This window comes from Triturus cristatus, chromosome 3_2 (genome assembly GCF_964204655.1).
Source record: "Triturus cristatus chromosome 3_2, aTriCri1.1, whole genome shotgun sequence".
NCBI classification, from domain to species: Eukaryota; Metazoa; Chordata; class Amphibia; order Caudata; family Salamandridae; genus Triturus; species Triturus cristatus.
The window spans coordinates 899,203,056-899,228,318 of record NC_140584.1 but is presented as its reverse complement, the minus strand read 5'-3'; the positions used below and the strand labels follow the sequence as shown (position 1 = coordinate 899,228,318).

At 47.2% G+C, this 25,263-nt stretch overlaps 1 protein-coding gene across 3 annotated transcripts in view; it reads right to left on the bottom strand.

The window, feature by feature from the left end:
• AKAP10 (A-kinase anchoring protein 10) overlaps window positions 1–25,263 on the bottom strand; it is a 505,176-nt gene that overhangs the window by 103,933 nt on the left and 375,980 nt on the right. For all 3 annotated transcript variants that reach the window (XM_085649331.1, XM_085649332.1, XM_085649333.1), the window contains exon 9: window positions 11,864–12,008. In XM_085649331.1, the coding sequence (XP_085505457.1) occupies window positions 11,864–12,008 (145 nt within the window). The remainder of the gene's footprint in view (window positions 1–11,863; window positions 12,009–25,263) is intronic.

Below are 25,263 nucleotides of genomic sequence, written 5' to 3'. Positions count from 1 at the left end.
GACTCCCCCCCCCCCGCCCCGGGGGTTGCGCTGATGAAGCGGCGCCTTCTTCTTGCCGCAGGCAGCTCCCAGCGCCTCAGACTGCCTCCCCTTGTGCTGTGCGCCAGTGCCTCCTCTACCTTGCCGACTCCGCCATTGCCTCTCCTCCACCTCAAATGCGGCGTTGCGCCATGCCGATGTCTTCGCCACCAGACGGGCCGAATGTAGTTGGCGACGGGGAAGGCCCGGCTCCGGGGCCCCGCGTCTCGCCGGCACTGCTGCCCCGGGCGCTTTGCGCACCGGCGCCCGACCGCCGACGTCGCGGGCTCTTGGCCACGCCCCCTCAGGCTTCCCAGGATCGGGTGGCCGCCACTCTGTGTTTAGGCCCGTTGCCCGTCTCGAGGCAGCCTTTGGACCAGATGTATCGCACCAGCGCCCCCCTCGCTCGCCTGGGGCTTCGGGTGTTCAGGGGGTTCTGCCGTTCAGTTTTCGCCGGTTTTCGGCCAGGATCAGTGCCGGATTGTTGCGGGATCGGGCGCTGGGCTCCGGAGCCGCACTAGGTTGCGGACATCTTCCTTGGCTGCAAGCCACGCCCCCTTGTGTCCTCACTTTCTTAGTTCCTATTTTACATAACATTCAAATTGAGAGTGTTAAAAGACTACACAACTTGGCTGAAGGAGTGAAGTTTTGTGCTAATAAAAATCGTCACATGCCACTTTCGTGTTTTTGTACTTGTCCCTTTTTTATGTCACAGAAGTGGAGTTTTCACACTACTTTGATAAAACTACAGAGACAACATTTCCAGAAATGGATTATTAAACAAGAAGGGGATCATTTACACATCCGTATGTTGCCAAAGAATTGTGTTCAGCATAATGCATTTAATGAGAACCATACAGAGGGTGCACATTGTGTCACATTGACACCCTTAATGGAAATGCTGCATCACAATTTTAGACAGGGAGCTCAAAAGGGACTGTTCACTGATATTGCATTTGCTATTGCTAGTAAGGCTACAAGCTATGGCTTGCTTCACAGGATGCAGCTCCTTTGGGGTGAGGGAAGATTGCACTTATGTCGCCGTTGATTTTACTGCTCTGTGTAAGCTATGGAGATTTGCATTGCTTTTTCCCATGCTTTACCCGTTTTGTGCAGTAGGGAAGCTCACACTACTGACAACCATCAAGCACCTTGTTGGTTGGTTCTAAGGGAACACTACAATGCACTTCATTACTGCATTACTCTACAGAATCCTAAAACACGAGTTTTAGAATGTTTTATCAGGTTAAAAACAAAGAAAAATAATACCACAATGTCACCTAACTTTAAGTAAATAAATTAAGTGCCACTAGAAAGTTCACTCTCAATGAGACATACTGCACCTGACAAGAATGCAAGGACTCAAAAGGAGATACCCATTAGTCATGTGAGAGCTACTTTATAGTCCCATGCTACTTTATGGTCTTCTGAGGAACTTGGTGAACTTTATGAAATTACTGAAACCTTAAATATGTGGTCTGTTTTGCATATAAGAATCTACCACTGCTAAATAAACCCTAATAGCTATTTAAGTCCTGATTGCTATAAGTGATAAAGATAGCAGCAGATGTCTTGAACAGAGACCCGAAGAGGTGGACTATCTTTACTGTAACATTAATGGACAAAGCATATCCATTTTTGCAGCATAACCAACATCGTGTGGTAGGTTTATGAGCTTCTTGCAAAATGAGCATACATTCTTGAGGAAGCCTCAAACATTTTAAGACCTCGGGGGCCAAATTACATGGTTGATGGCAGTGATATTTGAATGTCTCAGTTTATCCTGATGGTGAGTTAGTTCTACTCTGAAGGGTAACGTCTCATGTGGGTGGACTGACATTCCCAGCACCAGTGAGTATAATGGTTGTCTAGGCCAAGTTAGATCAATTAAAATGGGCGTCACAGGAGTCACATCTTCCTCACTACAAATAACTTCAGAGGCAGTAAAGGAAAAGCTTAGGTAATTATCACTGACCAGTTCATCCATACAGCATTGCCCATGGACTCTGGTTACTTGGTACAAAACATGGGCATTTTGCGTAATCAGCAGTGACATTCACTATCTCAAAGTACCGCTGCACTACTTGGGGGTTCATTTCCCACTTGCAGATTAGCTGATGCATCCCGTTAACAGATCTGCCAAGTCAATGTCTACTGGCTTTTTGGATGTAGTACATTGCAGTCATGTTGTCTGTTCACACAATTATGGTCTTTTTGCGAATTAGAGTGTAAAACGCTCTGAATCCTAAGAAATGAATGGTTACTGCTTCATTTAGATACCTTGGACTGTAAGGTTGTCCTGATGCGCCCTGTTCACGTACCTGAAACGAAGGAGTCTGTGGTAATGGTCACATGAAGTTGATGGTTGACAAATGGCCTGCATAGTAACAAGTTTTTGTTGCTCCACCATGTGATATGAACGAGTTACTTACCTTTGATAACACTTTTAGTGGTCGGTACTCAACGTAATTGCAGATTCATCACCTTTAGAATAATTGCCAGGCTGGACCAACACGTTTTCACATCAGTGCGCCTGTGTTCACTAGGTGGCATTGTCCGGCCTCCCGTTAACCTTGTTCCACTCTGGAAGTGGCATAGCAGAGTCCACCACCTTCACACCATCAGTTTCTTGAGTCTTTCTTTGCCCTCAGCCACATAGAACAAAAACAATTGGAGTGGGCCATCTTCATTTTGAGACCTTTTTATTTGAAAAAAAAGTGGCCATTCTTCAGAATGGGGAGGGTGATGAGGAATGTGTAGTTAGATAGAGTATCCACCAGAAAGAATGTTACTGAAGGTAGGTAACTTGTTTTTCGAGGGATACTTCTAGCCACAGATTTCTTCCCTTTGGAATAAATGCAAAGCCAATACCTCTTCACCGTGGAGGGTCAGTGGAATGGACTCAGGCCAAAAGTCCTGCTGGCATAATTGGCTGAAATGCTCTTACGGTCAGACCTGGCTGTCAGGCAGTAGTGCTTTGTGAATATGTGCCCTAATGCCCATGTGATAGCCTTGCAGATGTCAAGAACAGGCAGTGTGTGTGCCAATGCAATGGTAGCAGCCTCAGCCCTGGTGGAATGAGCCCTCAGTCTTTCCAGAGGTATCTACTTGGCCAGTGCAATGCATATCCTAATGCAGAGGACTATTCACCTCAAGAGACCTTTTCTGCACTGCATTACCTTGGTTAGGCGTGGACAACACCTCAAAAAATTGATTATCCAACAGATGGTCTTTGGTGCGATTGATGTAAAAGTCCAAGGCTCTTATGAGGTCCATTCGATGGAGTCGCTCCTCCTCTTTCGAGAGGTGAGGTGGACAAAGAACATTGGGAGGGTGATTAATTGCCCAGCGTGAAAAGGCACCGCAACTTAAGGCAAATAGGCTACCCTGGTCTTCAACACCAGTTTGTCTGGGGGGAAAAGATGGTGTAGGGGGGCTGAACCAAGAGAGGCTGGAGCTTATTCACATGAACAAGCGGAAGTGGTCACAATGAGGAAGATTGATTTGAGCGTTAGTAGACGCAACAAGCAGTTGTACATGGGCTCTAAGGAGGTACACACAAACGTCACAACCAAATTGAGTTCCTGCTGTGGCATCACAAATGGTTTTGGAACTTATACGTCAAAGCTTTAATAAACCCCATCACATCAGGTGATAAAAAAAAAAGGACGTTTGGCCTCACAAACGAAAAAGGGCTGAAAGGACCAACAAATAAACATTAATCGTGCCCACAGCAAGACCTTTGCTGGGCCAATGCTCATACAATAAGGCATTTGACAGTTTGGCTTGTAAGAGTTCTATGCTGCGGACACCACACCAGGCCATGAATTTGTCTCAGTACATGGTGTAAACAGACTTTTTAGAGAGACACCCGGCCGCGAGGATGACATCCACAACCTCAGGAGGTATATCTTATGCAGTCAACTGCCACTGCTCAATATCAATGCATGTAGGTGTAGATTGCACAGGTTCAGGTGCAGATACCTACCCTGCTGCTGCGCTAGAGTATCTTCCCAAAGTGGCAACCTGATCAGGGAAAGGTTTGGTGGAGAGGATCACAGATGCTAAGTTTCAGGTACCATACTCTCCTGGCCCAATCCCGAGCGCTAATAAGGATTGGGCCCGGCCGTTCCTGATATTCTTCAGAACTCGAGGCAGAGGAGGAAAGTCATACAGGAGTCCTGTGTTCCACTCTAGCCCGAATGAGTCTCCTTAAGAGAGTGTCCTTAGAAACTCTAATGTGCAGATAGGTTGACAGTGCACTTTCACAAAGGTGGTGAAAAGATCAAGCCAGTGCTTTCCCACTGTCAGAAAATGTCCTTCCCACCTCAAAATACAACTGCCATTCGTAATCGGTCAGGAATTTCAGCCTGAGCTCGCCTTGGAGTTCAAAGATCTTGACAGGTAGGTTCCGATTAGGGAGATACTCAAACATTCCAGTAAACTCCAGATTCGCTGCATCTTTTGACACAGGACTCCACTCTACCCTGCTTGCTTCTGTACGACATGGCAGCAGTTAACTGTGAGAACCTATATCAGCCTTACCTTGATGGATGATAGGAATGCCTTCAACCCCAGGTGACTGGACTGCAGCTCCAACAGACTTATGTGGAGCTACGTTTCTGCCAGAGACCAGAGTCCTCCGATCTCCAACTCTCCCAGAAGATCACTCCAGCCTAGCAGGGACACATATACAACCCTTGCTCACTTTGCAACTGGATTCAAGCTAGCCTGGCTGATGAGGGGTGTTACCCCGAAAACGGTCCCAGGATGCTTGTTTCCAGTTCAGGGAAGACCTGGCTTGGCAGTTTGGGCTGGACTGTTCCCATGAGGCACAGGGTGAAGACTCATTTGCATATAGCTGGGTCTGAACTGAGGTGGCGTAGTGAGAAAGAACGATCATGGATTCAACCCAGATCTAAAAAGTTAGTGCCACGTCCATCATCTCCTTGTTTTTTTGCACACATCCACAACCGTCAGTGCTAGGTGGGGATCGGAGAGGGCCAATCAGCCAGCACTGCAGATCTGGTGCAGTTTCCTCTGAAACCTGAATGACATTCAACAAGTTGCCTTGGTGCTGGGCCCACACAAACTTCAGATCTCACCGCAGAGCCCGCATATACCACCTGACAAAGTGAATAAGCGGGATGCATGGGGCAAACAGGCCAAAAAGCCTCAGAGATGTCCTATCTAAGATTCAGTACCGAGGTTGAAACATTAGGATCATGGCAAGAATATTATGAATGTGCATTGAGGCAGGAAATTCCCAGAACTGCAACATATTCCATAGAGTTTATATAAAAGGAAGTCTCTGCAAAGGTTCCTGAACCTCGAAAAGGTCAGGAGATTAAACATCATCTGGAGGTGGTCCACAACTGACTGTGGCATGCCTGCCTACAGCAGCCAGTTGCCACGACTGAGGAAAACTGGTGTCCCTAAGAATGGCATAGACCACTGCCTCACGTTCGAAAACACTTGAGGGATGCTGATAAGACTGAAAGGGAGCATGGCAAACAGAAAAATCTTTTGGCCTGCCTTGAACCGCATGTAACGTCGGAGGGACTGCAGGGTGTGCGCATAAACTATGCATCCTGCCAGTCTGACACAACCATCCAGTCACCTGGATGTAGGACAGACAGAATATGGGCCAATGTGAAAATTCTGAATTTGTCCTACCGCTGGAAGACATTCAGAGGGCAAAGATCTGAAATCGGACTAAGACATGTGCCCTTCTTCGGCACAAGGAAATAGCAGTACCAACCGGACCCTATTTCCAAGCCCAGCACCCTCTTGCTGGCCTTTGACCAGTAAGACTTGCACCATTGGTAGCAAGATGGAGAGATGCTCCTCTGAAAACCACACTGATGTGGGAGGCAGTTGTGGTAGGCAGGAGAGAAATGGGACAGCATAACCCTGCTGGATGATCTGGAAGACCCATCTGTCAGATGAGATGTACTGACACCCTGGGAGAAAATGTCTGATCCTGCCCCCCAAAAGTTGGCTGTGTTCTGTCAAGGGAAAAAGCAGTTTGGAGGCGGATACCACAGCAGCTGGGGACTGAGTAGGGAGTTGTACCTGGTGACCTGTCCAATGTCTGCTCGATGCACGAAAGGACTGAGGTGGCTGCTGCGGGACTCGCAATGTCTATACCCTAGTGTTCTGGAGTAACATTGGAAAATACAAAACTAATAGTGATCCTGAGAAGCAGGTGTGGAAAAGTCCAATGAATACATCATAGCTCTGCTTTCCTTAAAAGCATTCCATGGGAAGAGTCAGCCTTCTCACCAGATAGGCATCGAAAGGCATAAGGGATGTCTGCACATCTCCAGAGATGCCAGTGGATCGTATCAAGGAATGTTGCGGAGCAGCACAATAGTGTTCACTGCTCACCCTAAGCAATCAGTAGTATAAAGGCTAGCCTTAATGACATACTTGGTTGCATCCTGACCATCCGGAATGGTTTGAGCCAAAAAGGGCAAACACTTCCCCAGGACCACTGGCAAGATCTCGCTGGTTATGTCCCAGAAGGCATGCACAAAGAATATAAGCCTAGCAGGCAGACAGCACTGACCGGCCTTAATGACAAGCTGGCCAAAGAGAACATTAGCTTCACAAATGTCTTAATCCTTTTTGACTCTGGAAAGCTCTGGAGGATTTGAAGGACTGCATTAGGATTCACTTCTCAGATGAAAGCCTTAGATCATCACCTCTCTGGAGTAGGATGCTAAGTACGAAAATCCGGGTCAGTATGTGGCATCTAACCACTTGCCTGCTCACTGGTGGGCAAGAGCCAGGATTAGCCCAAGTGCCCATAAGGGTGTCAGTCACAGCTTTCATTAACTAGAAGCAGGAGCTCAGATGAGGCTGACCCAGTGTGCAAAACCTCTGCAAGGACATTTGTCTTGACTTCAACAGAAAGCAGCTGTAGCCACACAGCTAATTAATATAGTCTAATCCCTATGGCAAAGGAAATACTCTCTTTTGGAGGTCCAATGGGGAGAAATCAACCCTGTATCAGGGGAAGTATCAAGCCCACAGGTCTTTTGCAAATCAATGTCGGCCTTGTCATCGTAATGTGGGGGTAAATTGTCCCCATCATCATTGTCAGGAGGTGGCAAACTGTGGTCAGAACCAGACTCAAAAAGATGATATAGCCTTTGAGGAAGGCTCTACAGCAGGGAAAGTGTTTGTTGAAGTCAGAGTGTATGGCAACTGGGTATGCCATAGTGTATTCAAGGTATGCCCTTGGTCAGGGTCGAGACGGATGTGATTTGAAGTCAGACACAGGAGTTGGCAGTGGTTTGACCTCTGGCAAAGTCAAAACCGGCTCTGATGACGAAGGAACCATTGCAAGTCTTTGAGCCAGAGTGGAAGTTGGCACCAAAGTTGCTGCTGAAGCAGAGACGGGTTCGAAGTGCTCAGACAGCGCCGAACCCAATGCAGTAACCTGACCAGAGACAGCGCAGATCTTTGTGGTCAAGAAGGCAATCCAGAGAGAAATGCAACAGAGCACCAACAATACACATGGCTTTCTAAAAGGCTTCAATCTGCTGCGGCCTAGCTGATGGCCCAGGAAGTTCGGGTCACAGTTGTGGAACCAGATCCTCAATCAGAAGTGAGAACAATTGGCACCTAGACACCTTCCCAACTTCTTTGGACAGAGAGTGGCGGGACAGTTTCAAGTTCCGTTTTAAATCCTTAGACTTCCCCTTTGCATTGAACTTCGACTTACTGATGCCCACGGCAGCAAAGGATACCTTTTGCAGGAATGGCCTCGAGAGTGCGAACGTGTCTGAACCCTCAACTTGGAGCGAGGTGCATGACTTCCTTTCATATTCTGCAACATACAGCTTTCCTTCACATGCACAAGGGTACATTCTTTACATGTCTTGGAGTCGTGCCTAGAGCCCAAACACCAGAGGCAGAACTCGTGCAGGTCTTTCACTGACATCTGTTCCCAACTGTGGAGGCACGGATTGAACCCTGTTGTCTTCTGACGGGACATAGTTCTCTTGCACACTGTAAAAAATCATTTGAAAGGATTTGTCGACCGATGGAAAAGGGAGCAAGTTAACGACCCCTGTTTGAAGGTACAGAATGAAAGGCACAGCAACTGTGGAGGAGCGTGGTGAACCCGGATACCAATGCAGGAGCACTAATGGCAGATTTACACGTCCAGACTGGAGCCTGTTGAATATTCTAAAGGTGAAGAATCTACAGTTAGAAGTATCCATCAGAATATTGCAAACTCTTGGTTATACCAACACTAGATCTTCCCAATGACTATTGACTGTGCATGTAAAATCGAACATTCTGAACTACTGCAATGCACAATTACATATTCCCCAACAATTTGAGAATTGTTCTCACTGCTAAAGAACAAAACACCTGGTAAAAAGAAAGAAGCCTCTCGAATGCCATCAATCTCTCTTTCATTTGAGATAGGCTTTGCTCGTCACTGCGTTTGGTATAGCTCACGAAAATACTTGTATCTTTTGAGGGCAGTGATGCAAAGAAGTGACACCACTTGCTGAATGTGTGCTAGGCACTGCTGAAAGCTGCTGCTCTGAATCAGCCAGATATGAATGGCGTGCCAGCACAGATGTGCTGCAACTACCACCAACCATTTGGTGAATCCCTTTGGTAGCTGTAGATTCCCCAAATGGTCAATCAATGTACATGTTTAAGGCAACCTACTAATATTAACAATAGGGTTTGATAATGGGACAATAATAAACAGAAAGAACCAAGGCAACAAAGATATTTATCAAAAATACAGAAAAGCATTTACTTAGTTATCAAAAAATGACCTAAAATATTCATACTTTCACATTCATATCCATTAATTTCACTCTCATTCATATAAAAAGTTTAAAAATGTACAATGTGTGCAATAATTAATTAGCACATGAATGTTATAAATTTGATCAGAACCAAACAATGTGGCACAAATTCAGAAGACTGGTAGTGCTTCTACGCGTGTTTCGGCACGCCAAAGTGCCTTCTTCAGGAAAAGAGCCACAGCTGGAACATATGTAGAATCTCAAACCGATATGCATGGGGTACCCAAGGGTCTGCAATAGATTTTGAAGCACTTCAGTGCTCAATATATGATCCACGCTTAGTATCCTTAATATGCGTTAAGGGATAACTTTGAATGCCACGCAAGAGGAGATAACACTGTTTAATTTTTATGTATTCTTTAAGCGCTGAGGCTTTTACGCTATAAATAATATAGACAGTCTAGATGATAAACGATAGGAATAGATCTTCCGTATAATAATTTTTCACAGATACGAAGCCTCCGGATGTGGGGTTCTGGATTGCTGCTACGATGCAGATACCCCAAATGGTAGCATTTGGCAATGGTAGTATTTTTCAACTTATCAGAATAGAAGGTAATGATGAAGTACAAGATAAATGAGATATGGAAGTATGAGTTTTGAGACTGAGGACGGCATGTGATCAATTGTGCATTACAGAGGAATGACATCTTGCAGTTGGTCATCATTAAGTCCTCTGACACCATCTAACGGTTTAATGGCCGGAGGTCAAATATATTTACTAATGTCTTGTCTTTCTTTGGGATGAGGAAATGTAGGGAGCATACCTCTTGAGCCCTTTGATGCAGAGGGACAGGTTATCTAGCATCATCCTTTGATGCAGAGGGACAGGTTATATAACATCCTTGTTGAGTAGTGCTTGTACCTACTCTTGCAGCACTCTTTGGTGCTCCTGACTGATTGCCAGACGCTAAGATATTTGGTGTCATGGTGTGCAACTCCAAGCAGTTACCTTGTTGGACAATTGCTAGGACCCACTAGTCTGGAGCTGATTATTTCTATTGTGGAAGGAATAATCTAAGACTCCATTCAGTTGTGCAATCAGGGGCGGGGAGGTCTGCTTGGGTCACTGCTTGGAGACAGAAGGGCCTTTCCTTGGCTGCCTCTAAACATCATCTGTCACTGCCTCTGAAGCCTCCTTTAAAGTAGGTTCTCTGAATCTGACCCTCCTGAAAGTACTGCTGATGCTGAATACCAGGTGGCATGGTGCTGCTGCAGTCACGGCAAACCTTCTTGCTTGTTGGTGCTGAAAACCATGTCTGCTGATTTGGGTCTGGAGTTCACCCATATCCTTGTCCATGCACCCTTTTCTATTTCCTTGAGCATGGAGTCCACTTATTATTGGACAAGTGTTCTCTATTAAAAGGGATACAGATCAGTGTTGCTGTACTTTTGGGTGAAAACCACAGATCCTCAGCTACTACTGCCCCATTAAGATGACACTGGTGGTATTTTCATGTGAGACTGGATGTACTGTATCTAAGGCGTTAACCAACCCTATGCTTTGCTTGCGATGGGCTTTTGGCAGATATTTTATGACCTGCTCCAACTCCACCTAGTGATGTTGTCCATTACTGGAGAGGAGGACCATTGAGTTGATAATGTACTACTGCGTTGTCCCGCCTACTACTACCATTATCTGTGCTGCACAGATCTTGAGGCTGTCCTTCTCTAGTGCCTGAGCAAAGGCCATACTCCTAAACACATGAACTACTAAGGAGCCAGGAGGTACGTGGCCTTTGATGTAGAGCGGGTCTCAAGGTGCTAGCCTGTATTTCTTCCTAATCTTGTAGTTACCAAACTAGCTTTGAAGGGGTCTTTGAAATGGTCCACTGCACACCTGGTCAAATTTTTAGCATGGGCAGAAACTAGACTGCAAGTTCTGTCTGACAAGCTCTTCACCAGAAAATTATCCTCCTCCTCAATCAAATGTAATTGCACTTGATGGTGATCTGCTGCCCTATGGATAACTGCTTGGTAAGCTATTGTATTATCTGGTTGTGAAGCTGTCAAGGGCGAGCACTCAAAGGGTTGATCTTCCTGAGGGTCATCAGCATCATCATCTTCCTCAGTGGGAACAGGGTCATAACGGTCTTGGGCACCTAACTCAATATCCTGACCTGAATCAATGTGTTGTGAGTGGGGAGTTTAAAGTGAATACTGTGCGGATGTGGGCCTTGATAGAGGCATAGAGCTAGTATCACTCTGAAATGTTGATTAGGGATGGGAAACATGCTTAAAAGTCAAATGTATCTTCTTTAAAGGTGATGGATCTGTGTCTTGGAGTGGGGACAAGTAAGTTTTGTCTATGATTGAGACTGGATGCAAACGTTTGCCAGACATCAGGCTGTTCAGGCAAATCTATGTTTGGGATTGGTTTGCTCAGCATCAAAGTAGGCCTAGAAATAGGATTCACATGAGACTATGGAGTCAACTTCTGAGCTAAAATTAGTGGTTTGGCACCTCAGGCAACCCTCAACAAACTTAATGGCTGAGACCGGGATAAAATCCATGTAAAAAGCTCCTAGCTCCTAATGGGGTGCAAAGCAGAATTAAAGTTGTTTGTGTGCTGCTTATTTCAAACGTACAGTCCCTTGTTCCATGTCGGGTAAAAATTTAAAGACAGGCAAAAGCTCATGCCTAAGTTCTGCAATCCAGAATCCTTTGACTTATGACAACCTCTCCTCAAAGCTGAAAAGGTGATGCAAGAGTAATCAGGCTCCTCTGCTTAGGGAGTCTCTCAAAATTCAAAGTCATCCTAGCTATACACTAGACGATCAAGACCAGTCTTAACACAACCTTCTCTTGGTCACATGACAATGGCGGGGAAGACGGACCATGTGCACAACTTTGAGGAAATTCACGCTTGATGGACATCTTTACCCAATGCTGGGTTTGTAGACGAATGTAACATGGCAGCACAATTACTACTATACAATTACAGAATTTCAAATTAAGAAATGACTTTTCCTTTAGTAGTCTTCAGAAAATCCTGCCCTCACCTTCTCCATAGTTGTCCAGGCCTGGCGCAGGGGTGTGGTAAAACAGTTGGGGAGTGGCCCCCCTTCCCTGCAGATATTCGATTCGATTTCTAACCGCACATTGTCATCAAATCCTAAAGGGTGAGTGGCTTGAAGTGAGAAATACCTGAAAGCGACATGAAAGCAAAATTAATGTCTACTCAACATCCATATTCAAATTATACTTCACGTTACAAGTGGCCTTTTTCGTGGCATAGCTCAATTAAATGGTGCAAATCAGCCTTTTTATGGTCATACGTCATGAACGAATGTCCCGAGGACACTCTTATGACGTATATATACATTAGTGGTGGCTGTGTTTTGTTTTGTTTTGGACAAACCCTTCTTACCGTGGGGGTCAAGGAAGTTGTTTGCAGGTGCCAGATCCTTTCTGGGGGCTGGCAAATTCAAGAATGAGGAGACACAGTGCTCGCTTCCGGCCCGCCACATTAATGTGCGTATGTAATTTCAGTAGTGACATTACATATCAGCTGAGCCAAGGAGAATTCCCTAGCCCCTTCCACAATCATCCAAAGATCAAGCAGACTACTGGGGCCATTTGGAAGGGCTAACGGCAGCTATAAGTACCCTCAACTCCTCCCTCGGCAAGCCCACCAGCCTGAGCCACTTTTTGTCTGGTGGTGGGTGGGAAAGAGGACAGAATGAACAACTCGGCTCTTCCCACCCAATCAACAAGAAACGAGCCAGGTGGTGGGGACTGGAAGAGGATGGACTGAAATTGGTCCTTACCTCCCCCCTACCAATCCCAACTTCCTGTTTCACATAGCTTCTTTGTCTTCCAAAGCATCTCTATTCAAGAGATGGATTGGGGAAGAAAGGAGCTGTGTGTCTGTGCCCCAGCCAGGAGCTAGACACGTTTTTTTTTTTTTAGTCTACGAAAATTACAAGTTACTTACCTCTGTTAACGATGTATCTAGTAGAGACGATTCTAGCAGCAAATTCCTTAATGTAGAATTATCACCAGGCATGAGACTGGACCCGGAAAACTTTTTTTGTCCCAGCATCACTGCGCGCTGGAGGGGGGGGGGGGGACCACGTGATTCCGCCCCGCCGTCTTCCACAGTCGTGATGTAAGCGAGGTCACATAAGCCCCACACCGGCGCGCTGACGTCAGTTTGCTTCGGAGAACATTTACACGCCACAACGCGGAGCCATCACAACAAAACTGAGGAGAGCATGGGAACAGTGTGCGAAAAATCAGAGACACAAAACAGAAAGAGACAAAGGGTGAGGAACAGCACCAGTTGGCACCAAGGTACCAGAAGGCTATAACAGCAAGCCATAGCAGGGAAGGAGCAGAGCACCACTTTGAGGAACAACTGTGCAAGCCAAAGCGATAGCACCAGTTGGCACTAAAGCACCAGAAGGCCACAGCTGCGAAGCCATAACAGGAAAAGAGCAGAACACCACTCCAAGGAACAACCGAGCAAGCCAAGCCGACAGCTATCCTGGAGGCACAAGTATGTGAAAATGCCGAAACATAAGAGAGAGAGAGGCTGTAACCACAAACCACACAGCGAAGGAACACAAGCCCGGAACAGAGGAGAAACAGCAATCCACCCCCAGACTACACTGTCAAGGAGGGCCATACCCCCTGAAAGGAGTAGGAGGCCAAAGGACAGGCAAAAGAATCCCCAATGCAGAAGACCGCAAGGGGATCAGAAACCCCAAACAAACAGAGTAAAAAAGAGCAAGATGGCCCCTACACTGGAGTGAAACCAGCTGGAGGGAAGCAAAGGCACGCAGAAACCAACCATCCCCAGAACAATCAAGCAGAACCGGACAGCCAGACCGGAAAAAAGCAAACAGGACACCCACAGAAGACATGCCACCCAGAGGGCGGCGAGCACAGAAAACCAAGCTGAGGGTCCTCGCAGAACAGGGAGGAAGAAGAGGTTGTGAAGGAATCTGTGGCTAGAATCGTCTCTACCAGGTACATCGTTACCGGAGGTAAGTAACTTGTACATCTGATAGAGACTACTAGCCGCAGATTCCTTAACGTAGAAGAGATACCCTAGCCGTACCCAGAAGAGAGGAGGGCCTGCGAGAGAGCCTCCCCAACAGGAAAGACACAGGGCCCCAGCAGGGGACATGTCACAGGAACAAGAAGGGAAGGCCAGGAGAGCCCACGCCCAATTAAGGGAGGGCCGCCCAACCCCCTGCAGGGGCAGACAGCGCCCGAAGCATCACAAGGAGCAAAGAAGCACCTCAAACCCCAGAGAGAAGAGGCAGAACCGGAGGCAGGGCCCACCGTAAGAAGCACACGCAGTGATTGGGAACAGCCGAACCCACCACAACAGCGGACAAGGCAGGAACCACTCCACCGCAAATCGCGCAGGCGTAAGAAGAAAAACACAGATGCACAAAACCCCAGCGGAACCAGAGGCAGGAGCACAAGGGAACACAGTAAGGGCGCGACGGTGGATCAGAACAAGCAGGCAGGTGCAGGCATGCGCAGCCAGCAGCAGGCAACACCACGAAGGAGTGCGCCAGACCAAGCCAGGCGCAAGATGAAGACAGATCAGAGAGGGCCAGGACACACCCATGGGAAGAGCCGGTGCCGAAACACACACACACTAACACACAAAAGAAGTGGGACCAGGCAGAAGAAAATGAGAGGATGGAGGATGGGCCCAGACCGTCAACTAGAACACAGCAACCAAAGAAAGCCAGTCCCTCGGGAACACCCGATAGAGGACCTGGACAGAAGGGCGGAAGCACCACAACACTACACCGCAGGCAGCAGGCCAAACCAGGCGAGCTGGGCGTAACGCAAGCTGCGCCAAGACCAAGCAAGAAGACCGCTACAGCGATATACCGTAACACCATGGAGAGTAAGGAACCCGAAAAGGGTGACCACACCACCCCAGCACAACAGAGCTATAGAATAGCTACCAGTACTCCACATAGGGTATTCTACGTCCCAAGAAAACATGGGAAAACCTCTTAGGATAAAATTCCGCTGCAGAGGACAAACAGAAAAAGCGTGCGGGCAAAACCGCAGATGGCATGCCATGCAGCCAATAAAGAAGACACAAAAAGCCCTATACCAGGACCTATACAGGCTTACCAACAGCCAAAACCATAAGGCAAAAAAAAACAAAGGGGGCTGAACCAGCAGCCAACAGCACCAAAGGGCCAACTGAAGGACCCTGAAGGCACACCAACCACACAGAATACACAACCGGGGCTACTTGTTACTAGGCCCCAGAAAACAATGGGAGAACACCTCCCAGAACACAGACCGACATTCAGTTTCACTGAGGAGGAGGAGGACAACGAAGCCCTGCAAGGAACCTATGAATGGCAGAATCCGTAGGGGCGTTAAACAAGAGTGCCATCGAAGGGGAGGTCAACTAGCCGCTCCCTAACGTTCTCAGGGAAAACACTATCCCTCAGCCAAGCATGGCGACGGAGGGCCACTGAAGAAGCCATGGTGCGACCAAGCGCCTCAGAAACATCCAGAGCCGAGCGAAGAATAAACGCCGCCAGCTCCCGGCCATCCAACACATGGTGCCGCAGATCAGCGCAGGCACCCTCCTGAGAAGCGGAAGACAGAAGGGACTCTGCCGAATCCCACAAGCAAGAAGTGGCTCTGGCCAACACACAAAACGTGTTGAGTGCCTGCAAGGCAGCACTGGAGGAGGCGAAGATGTTGTGCCCCCATGAATCTAACCATCGGGCAGAAGCGGTCGGCACTGGGTCCCCGTGGCAGGATGCCCCAGGCCCCCAAGAGAGAATTATGGAGCGAAGCTTAGAAGGGAAGAAGCAGCTCCTGTCCACCAGAGCCCTGATGGAGAACCTTAAGCAAATGATCCGTGGGGAACTGGGCAGCCGGGTCGCTCATGCATAAAATCCCCGCGGCCGTGGAGACAGCGCAGGCGAAGGCAGCACTCCCCTCCGTAGGGCAACGCGGTGGGGAGAGCAATTCCTCCGTGGGCGACGGCTGTAAGCTAAGCCGGCCATCCCCCACACCAACCGGTGGAAGGAAAGGGGGAAGGTTGACTGACGAGTGGGGAACCTGAGCCGCCTCTGGGGAAGACTGTGGGCTCGGGGACAGCGAAGAGCCCCCCTTGGAAGATGCCTGGGAAAAGGCCACGACGTGGCGTCCAGTCTCCGGGAAGAAGAAACAAACAGTTGCCGGACTTCTGGAGAAGACAGGGCCTCCGAAGACGAATCAACGACCCGACGCTGGCACGGTGCCGTGGAGTCCACCACCGGCGTCAGCTCAACGTCGACCGGCGTCGAAGGGGATGCCGAGACGACCTCAGCCACGACTCACGCAGCGGGAGAATGGGGCGGGGTCGGAGCCGGGGCGGCCAAAGAATGGTGCCGACTCGAAAGGCACAACACTGAACTGTGTCCTGAACGGCTCAGATAAAGGGGAGCATCTGAGAAGAAGTCAGGTGTGACTCTGACACAATGACAGTGATGCTCAAAGATGACAGTTTGGAAGTGGCTGACAAGTGCCTGCGGTTATCCACCTTCAAGGGTCAACTGTCAAAGTAGAGGAAGACTAGGAACCCTAACCTATGACGGTGTGTCACCATCACTGCCTTCACTTTTGTGAACGCAAGAGTGGCACTGTTGATACCAAAGGGGAGCATTGTGAACTGGAAATCGTTCTGCCCTACCATGAAGGGCAGGCAGCGCCAAAGGGCCTGCAGGACGTGTATATGGAAATAGGCATCCTGCAGTTCCAATGCCATGATCCTGCCTCCAGGGCCGAGTACATACAAGACCTGGGCCAGTGGGAGGATTATGAATCTTTCCTTAAGAAGGAAGCAGTTAAGCCAGGCGCAGGTCTAAAATAGGACTAAGGCCTCCATTCTTCTTGGGCACCAGAAAGTAGCAGAAATAATAACCATGTCCTACTTCTGGGACATGTAAGGACAACAAGGGACACCCTACTCACAAAGAACCAGAGTACGTAAGCTACAACCAGAAACAGTGGTTCCTGGGGAAACAATTGTAGACAATACACAATATTGTAATGCACAATGGCAATAGAATAGGGGTAGGAAGGATGTCAAAAAGAGAAGTGAGACCAAATACAGTGTAATACTAGTAAGTTCAGAATGTTTATGTACATAAATATTTACAGTAGTATTCAATATAGGTGTGTAGTGTCCCCAAGTGAACATGTAACTCATAACACTGTGCGTGACATTTTGTGACATAGAAAAAAGTTTTCCATAATGACAAATTCGACCATTGATTTAGTACAAGATGAACCCAGCCATCTGATATAATAATCGAGACTGGTAAATGGTTTGCTTTCAATACTGTTGATGGCGTTTCAACCCCGTTAGCTGTAAGGGGTATCTTCAGGACCTATCAATGCAGGGACATCTGTGGATAATAATGAATTAGAGTAAATCATGTGGGGCCAAAACTAGCCAGGACGCTTGAATTATATACAACTGAGCATATACCTGTGGGAGGATTAGACTGTCCAAATGATAATAGTGCTCCCAAGGGAAGTGAAGGTAGAAAAAAGGGGGTACTCACATGGGTCCCCAGCCGGGAACTAATAGAATGGGAAAGGCAACAGAACTACACGTTAGCAAAAATGCATGGAAAATTTGTGTACAATGCGCTAGTAAACAGACTGATTGAGATACGATGTACAAGGAATTAGTCACAGGACTCGTAAAGATTACATGAGGAACACTAGTCAAACAACCCTCTTCAGAGAGGGTTATATACAATGACCAGCTTCTTGTTTCAGATACCACGGCAATTCGTGTAGGAAATATTCTGTGGAACACGATGAAAACACAGCCAATGCGTATTGTATAAACGTGTTTCTGTTGGGGGAGAAAATGCCACTGTAATCTGGGAATCTAACAGGACACCGAAGGATGAATAACGGGATGGGAAGCTGCCTTCTTGCTTAAATAAAGATGGTTTTCCTACCTGTATCGGTATGCGGCCTCAATTGCTGGGCAATTTTGGGTACATGTTATCACGGTGGTTCCAGGCCGTGGAGGGATCGCACCACCCAGGAGGCAACGTGGGTCCAAACGAGGCAAACATTCTCCTTGTAAATGGCGCAGCAGGATATAGTATTAAAGAAGGCAGAGTATAATCCAGCGGCTCAATGAAGGGCTGCTAAAAAATATCCTTAACTATTGTTAATGTCATAAGTGATGTAATATGTACCACCAGGTACCTTCAGTATGCGCCAGGGAGCTCTGTTGCAGAGAGGTGTTCAGAGGCCACGCGCCTTTTTACAAAACTCAGCAACGCAGCTCCCTGGCGCTTACTGGAGGTACCTGATGGGCTAGTTGGTCCCCAGGGACCCTCAGGATTGAAGAGGAATTAATTCCTCAACTTAAAACGCACCACAGGGTGTGTTTGCACACATGTCACCTCTGGCCCCGCCCCCTCCATTCACCACTGGGCAACCGTGCCCCGTGGTGCATTTTAAGTTGGGGGATTAACTCCCCTTGAATCCTGAGGGTCCCTGGGGTGCAACTAGCCCACCAGCTACCTCCATTAAGCGCCACAGAGCTGCGTTGCAGAGAGGTGTAAAAAGGGGCGTGGCCTCAGAACACCTCTCTGCAATGCAGCCCCCTGGCGCATACTGGAGGTTCCTGGTGGGCTAGTTGGCCCCCAGGGAACCCCAGTATTCAAGGGGAATAAATATCCCAATTTAAAACGTGCCTCAGGGCGCGTTTGCAGAGTGTTTTTGTGAGGGGGCGGGGCCTAGGGACGATAGAGTCTTTTTTTTTTTAAAGGGGGGCTGTGTGACCCCCCCCTTCCTTCTACTTTGTTGGGGCCCTGGGGACCCCATCCCCCAGGGCCTGATCCCCTATTGAAATTAAAAATAATTTATTTACGGGAAGGGGACTGTGAGGCCCCCCTCCCGTGGCCAATTCCGGGCCCCAGGGACCCCATCCCCCGGGGCAAGGCCAATTTTTAAAAATATTTTTATGCAGGTGGGCTGGGTAGCCCTCTTCCTCAGGCCATTTATGACCCCAGGGACCCCATCCCACGGGGCCGGCCTGCCTCTTTTTTTATTTCTCAATGGGGGAGGGGGGCCACATGGCCCCCCTCCCATTTCTGGCCCCGGGGACCTCATCCCCCGGGGCCTGGCCACCTCCGTTGGGGACCGTGGGGGGTCCCAAATCCCCCCACGGTCCCAGCTGGCTCCCCGCCTCCTGCAGGAGCCGGCATTGCTTTTCCACATGGGGAGCAGCTAACATGCTGCTCCCCATGTGGAAAAGCAATCTTCTTTGCTTCATTGAAGCGAGAGCAGGTTTCCCTGCTCTCGCTTCAATGAAGCAAAGAAGTTTGCAATGACAGGGTGGGAGCCGCGAGGCTCCCGCCCTGTCACTGCAAACTACAGTGTCCCAGGGGTGGGAACCCCGGGACACTGCAGGAACCGGCCCTGGGGGGGTGGCGGTCCCCAGGGCCACGACAAGGCTCCAGGAGGGGGGCCGCACGTCCCACCTCCCACCTAATTTAAAGCCCCGGGGGGTGGTGGTCCCCAGGGCTTGGGGGTCTGTAACGGACCCCCTATGTTAAATATGTAGTGCTCAAGCCCCCCATACAGGTTTATTTTCTTTTTAAAAGCCCAGGGCTGCGGGGGGCAGTGAGCGCCCCCCGCATATATCACAAAGCCCCGGGGGGTGGCGGTTCCAGGGGCTTGGGGGGGCCTTTGAGCTCCCCCACCTATGTATATTAAAGCCCTGGGGGGTGGCGGTCCCCGGGGCTGGGGGGGAGCTGAGAGCCCCCATAATTCAGTAAAGCCCCGGGGAGTGGCGGTCCCCGGGGCTGGGGGGCCCCTCTGGGCCCCCCCATTCAAATATGCACATTGCCCCTGGGACTTGGCCCCCCCGGGGCTAATTTAAAAAGAACCGCGGAAGCCCGCGCTTCGTTTTTTTCTCACTGCTGGATACGCTGGCACCTGCTTCGCCCCCAGCTATGCGAACTTGTTCGTAGGCTGGTGGGAGGAGCAGGTGGTCTGGACCGCTGACAATTTTGAATGGACGAAGGAAATAGTGTCCTGGCATCGATACATCGATGACCTTTTTCTAATTTGGAAGGGTTCAACAGACAAGGCTAAGGAATATATTCAACATCTTAACAACAATGATGTCAACCTACATTTCTCAGGAGAGATTAGTCTAGTGGCAGTAAACTATCTCGACCTGAGAATAGAAGTGAAGGAAGGGAAATTGACAACTGACCTTTACCGAAAACCGACGGCAGGAAACAGTATCCTCCATGCCTCTAGCGGTCATCCTGAAAGGTTGAAAAACAGTATTCCATACGGCGAATTCCTTAGACTAAAACGGAACTGCTCAAGACAATGTGATTTTGAGCAGGCAGCGGAGAGCAGTCTCAGGCGATTCGAAACCAGAGGTTACAATAGCAATCTCTTGGTGAACACTTTACAACGAGTCAGACAGTTACCCAGGGAACAAATTTTAAAACAAAAACAAACCAATAGATCAACGGAAGGTCAATTCCGGCTGATCACGACTTTTTCTAATGATGCATCCAGTCTAAGAACAATCTTGAGAAAACTTTCCTACACCATCCCCTCCCTTCACCACTGTGCAAACACGCCCTGTGGCGCGTTTTAAGTTGAAGAATGAATCCTCTTTCAATGCTCAGGGTCCATGAGGGCCAAATAGCCCAACAGGTATCTGCAGTATGCGCCAGGGAGCTGCGTAGCGGACAGGTGTTCAGAGGCCACGCCCCCTTTTACACCTCTATGCAACGCAGCTCTGTGGCGCTTACTGGATGTACCTAGTGGGTTAGTTGGACTCTAGGGACCCTCAGGATTGAAGGGGAATAATTTCCACTACTTAAAACGCGTCACAGGGCGTGTTTGCACAGTGGTGAAGGGAGGGGATGGTGTAGGAAAGTGGCTCTATATATACTGGACCGAAGTAAAATCAGCCGAACTACGAATTCCGATTTACTCACCTGTTATCAGGAGAGACATCAGTGCTGCATCTTTGAGACCAGTACTGATCCTGAAAAGTAATTCTAACTGTACTTACCAGTAACTTGAATTTCCTTCCATAGGCTAACATTGATTTGTTTCACTTGGAAATTCTTCCAAGTATGGAGTTTTGGAACTTTAAAATATTCACCTACAATCATCCGTACAACGAATTCAGATTTACTCACCCGTTATCAGGAGAGAACCCAGTGCTGCATCTTTTAGCCCAGCACTGACCCTGAAAAGTAATTCTAACCGTACTTACCAGTAACTTGTATTTCCTTCCATAGGCATACATTGTCTGGTTTTCACCAGAAAAGTTTCTAAGTGTCAACTTTTAAAATACAATAATATTCCTTAAAAATCACTAGTGTAACCAAAACGCTTTTACTTAACTGTTTACAGAAGATGTCCCAGGACTGAATCTAGGATCCAGTCCTGTAGTTAGAAAAGTAATCCATAAAGTAACTAATTGCATTTCACTAGAAATTCCCATTGAGCTCAATGTTGCATTGGGTTTGAAATTGTGTTGCCCATTGCAACAACTGTAACTACTGTACTTAAAAGTCTATTGCCTACTTGCAAAGTATTTAAAACTAAAGTAATTCATTCTGAGAAAGTATATTTTGTAATGTAATGTATAATGTAATTATAATGTAATTTAAAAAATAAAATATCTAAAAATAAATAGTTTAAAAAAATGTACTAAATCAGTATCAAAAAAATAAATATAACAATTAATACATTTAAAAAATTGTCATTTACAAAACCTTTGAAATTCACTGAAAAAACCATAGGTTTCAGACATGTTATAGTTAGGGATTAGCTTTTAAAAAACCTTTGAAATTCACTGAAAAAACCATAGGTTTCAGGGGCGTTATAGTTAGCTGGACATTTCACTCGTACAAAACCATTGAAATTCCCCCGTTATAGTTAGCAATGCACTGCTGATGACGTCCCATATTACATCACTCATGACATGGTCAGTGACATCACTGATGACATCTCAAATGACATCACTGATGACATCATCCTTGTGATAGTGGCAGACCTCCTCTCACCCTAATATAACCTTTGATACACACACTCAAAAATAGAAACTAACATTTTCTAAACAATGGTCATACCAATACCAGTTACAACAACCTATTCAGTAATTCTAAGATCTACATACACATCCACTCATACACCAACAGTCCTATATAGTCACACATACATGTACTCACTCATCATATGTACTCGAACACGGCGGTCGGCTATGGAGAACCACACCTCTGGATAGCCGTAGGTGACCGCCTGCTTGCTTGCTTGCTCGACCCCCCCAACATGGTGATCTGTACCTCTGCCTGAGCTTTCATCATCGCGTCTCTGGAGGAGAAGCGCAGCATGCTTTCTGAACCCGGCGTCAGGATTGAGTGCGCTCCGCCCGGAATCTGCCGGCCTGGTGTTTTCTTCTCGGCAGCCACCTATGTCGACTGATGCGACAGCACTCCAGAGGTGAGAGGGAGACGTGCGTCCTTCTCCCAAAAAACGACCAGGATTGCTGCTGGGGGATGCTGTGATACCAAACGTCGGGTAAATCTATTTGAATAATGGCCTGACCCGCTTTATTACCGGGAAAAGAATTGCAGAGATCGAGACTGGCATACACAGAGGCATCTTAAAGGTTTAAAAGAAGGCAGTAACCGGAGTTCGTGGGGGGAAAAAACCGGGAGAGCTGAATCTGGGATAGGAAAAAGAAAAAAAAAAAAACACAAGTGAAGAATAAAGTAACTTTAAAAAAAAACAAAAAACCCAGAGGCAACAATGGGAAAACCCCAGAAGGACGTAAGGATTACTGCCAAATTAAGCAAAGTAGATGCCGCAGCTCGCCCGAAAACCAAAACACGCCAGGCAAGAAAAGCTGCACTTCGGGCCAATAAGGAAAAGGATAAGGACAAGGAAGTAACTCCAGCTCCTCGGCTCTTAACAGTACCCCCGTGAGTTCTAAGGACGAGTCCCCCTTTATCACTGTTTCTCCACAACGCGAGGGGCCGTTCGAATTAACGACTGACCAGGCTTGTGGTGCACTGAAGCCGACTGAAGCTCTCATCGCTGCCATCGCTCCAACAATATCTCCTCAAAGGAGTCCAGCTCAGGACAATTCGAGGAAAGCTGGCAAAGGAATGAAGGAATTCCCCGTTTATAAAGAAATCTATTCTACAATTGTCACAGTCCTCCTCTCCAACTCTAAATTTGGTTCCTAAATCATCGAGGACATCACCGCCAGGGTCTTCAGAAAATCCGCCTCCTGAAGATCAGAACCAGGCAATAACCCGATGCAATTCTGAAAGTGATTACTTGGAAATTCAGTAACAGCAGCAGGATTCATCTGAAGTGCAAGCTCTGGCAGTACCCTCTATATCTCCAAGCTTGGATAACACAGGGGGAAATGCTACGCCTAGGTTAAATTCTATTCAGACTCAAGAGGTGACAGAAGTAGGCAGAGGAATCACGATTGATACCGCAGGGAGCCTGTTGTCATTCCAGCTTCTGCCACAAATCCAGCTGCAACCTCAACTTCAATCGAGATCTCCAGGGCAAGCGCTACCAGAAACTGCGTCAGCCCAGGCGGACCCACTACTGGGAAATACAAGTATTGGAACGGAAGATCCGTTAAGCAAATCCTTCCAGAGTATGGAGAATAAGGGGATCTTTCAGTTAGATATCAGGGATATGCTGAATTTAATTTTAGAAGAGGTCCGCGAAATAAAAAAAAAAAACGCAAATAGAAATCGACGCTCTCCATCAGAGATTAGGGAAAATCGAGGAAGTAAAATTGCAGGAGGCGGAAACTAGAATATCTGTATTGGAGGACCAAATGAATATGACTATGGGAGAGGCAAAAGAGGCGGTTAAAAGGAAAAACTATCTCAAGAGTAAAATAGAGGAACTTGAAAATCACTCGCGGAGGTCTAACCTCCGGATTGTCGGGGTTCCGGAAGGGATAGAAGGCTCCCAACCACTCCCATGGGTAAACTCATTTATCAAACAACACGTCCTACCTGAGTTTGAGGGTGATCTCACCATTACAAGAGCCCATCGAGTCCCAGCGCAACCATTTCCAAATTCTACAATACCAAAAACTATTTTTCTAAATTTCTCTGACTTCCGAATAAAGGAGAGGATTTTGACAAAAGCTATTTAGCAGAGGCAGTTTTTTGTGAACGTGACAAATAAGTGTCGCATATTCTCGGATATGACTGCTGTTGCTGCACACAGGAGAAAAGAATTTGTTAAAATTTTGCATTTGTTTAAGGCTCATGGCGCGCAAGCATCAATCGCTCAGCAGTCAAAATTGAGAGTTTTAGTCAAAGGAAAGTTTTTCATGTTCTCAGACCACGATGAGGCACAGCCTTTGTTAAAGGAGATTTCAGCAGGATCCAGTACCTGAAAAAGTGATATATATATATATAGAGCTACCGGTAGCAATGGCTATATAAAGGGTGTTCCCCACCAAAGATATAAGCTGGATAGGATATGGAACGCAATGAAATATATTCACTGATAGGCAACTGTGAATTGGTAACTATGAGCACTGATGACACTCGTTCTATCTATTCAGGTTAACCTCTCGGTAAATGGAAAAGAGGGGAAAGAAAAGGAGAAAAGGTGAAGGAGGGGGAAAAAAAAAAAAGAAAAGGGGGAAGAGATGGGGAAAAAAAAAGAGAGAAGGTTTCCCCCCACAATCAGTGTATAGACTCCGGCAGAAATTTGGATCGATATTTTCATTTTTTCTTTTTTGGGGTGTGGGGCTTGGGGCTAGCAGGGTCTCCAAGGGTGTAATTCCATGACACCCAGGAAGTTAGATGGGGAGGATGAAATGTGGATAGCGTGGGCGACAGGGCTTTTTTCACATTTCAAGGGGTGTTTTTTTTGGGGGTGGGAAGGGTGGCACAGTAGGAAAAGAGCACGAGCAGAAGGTTCTTAAAGTTTAGGAAAGGTACAATAAAATCATGGAAACCAGTAAATGCAAGATTCTATCAGTCAACACTAATGGTATATTAAATAGAAAGAAATATGGCGCTCTTATTAGATGGCTATGCTCATTAATCCCCAAGTTTTGTTTTTACAGGAGACACACCTGAAATCTAATTCTCCAAAACTTTTTATACCCAAGGTTTTTTCTAAAGTTTTTTTTGCATCTTCGAGTAGCAATCTACTTCTCTAGTCAACTCCCCTGGGAGTTTATTCAAGTACACAGGGATATACATAGGAGGTGGCTATGTGTCACAGCCAAGCTACAGGGGAAAACGTTAAATTTTATAAATTACTATGGTCCAATCTCAGACGATATTACACCTTTGACCCAAATTAACGATTTGCTGATAGGATCTCCTGGGCAGATGGTATTTGGTGG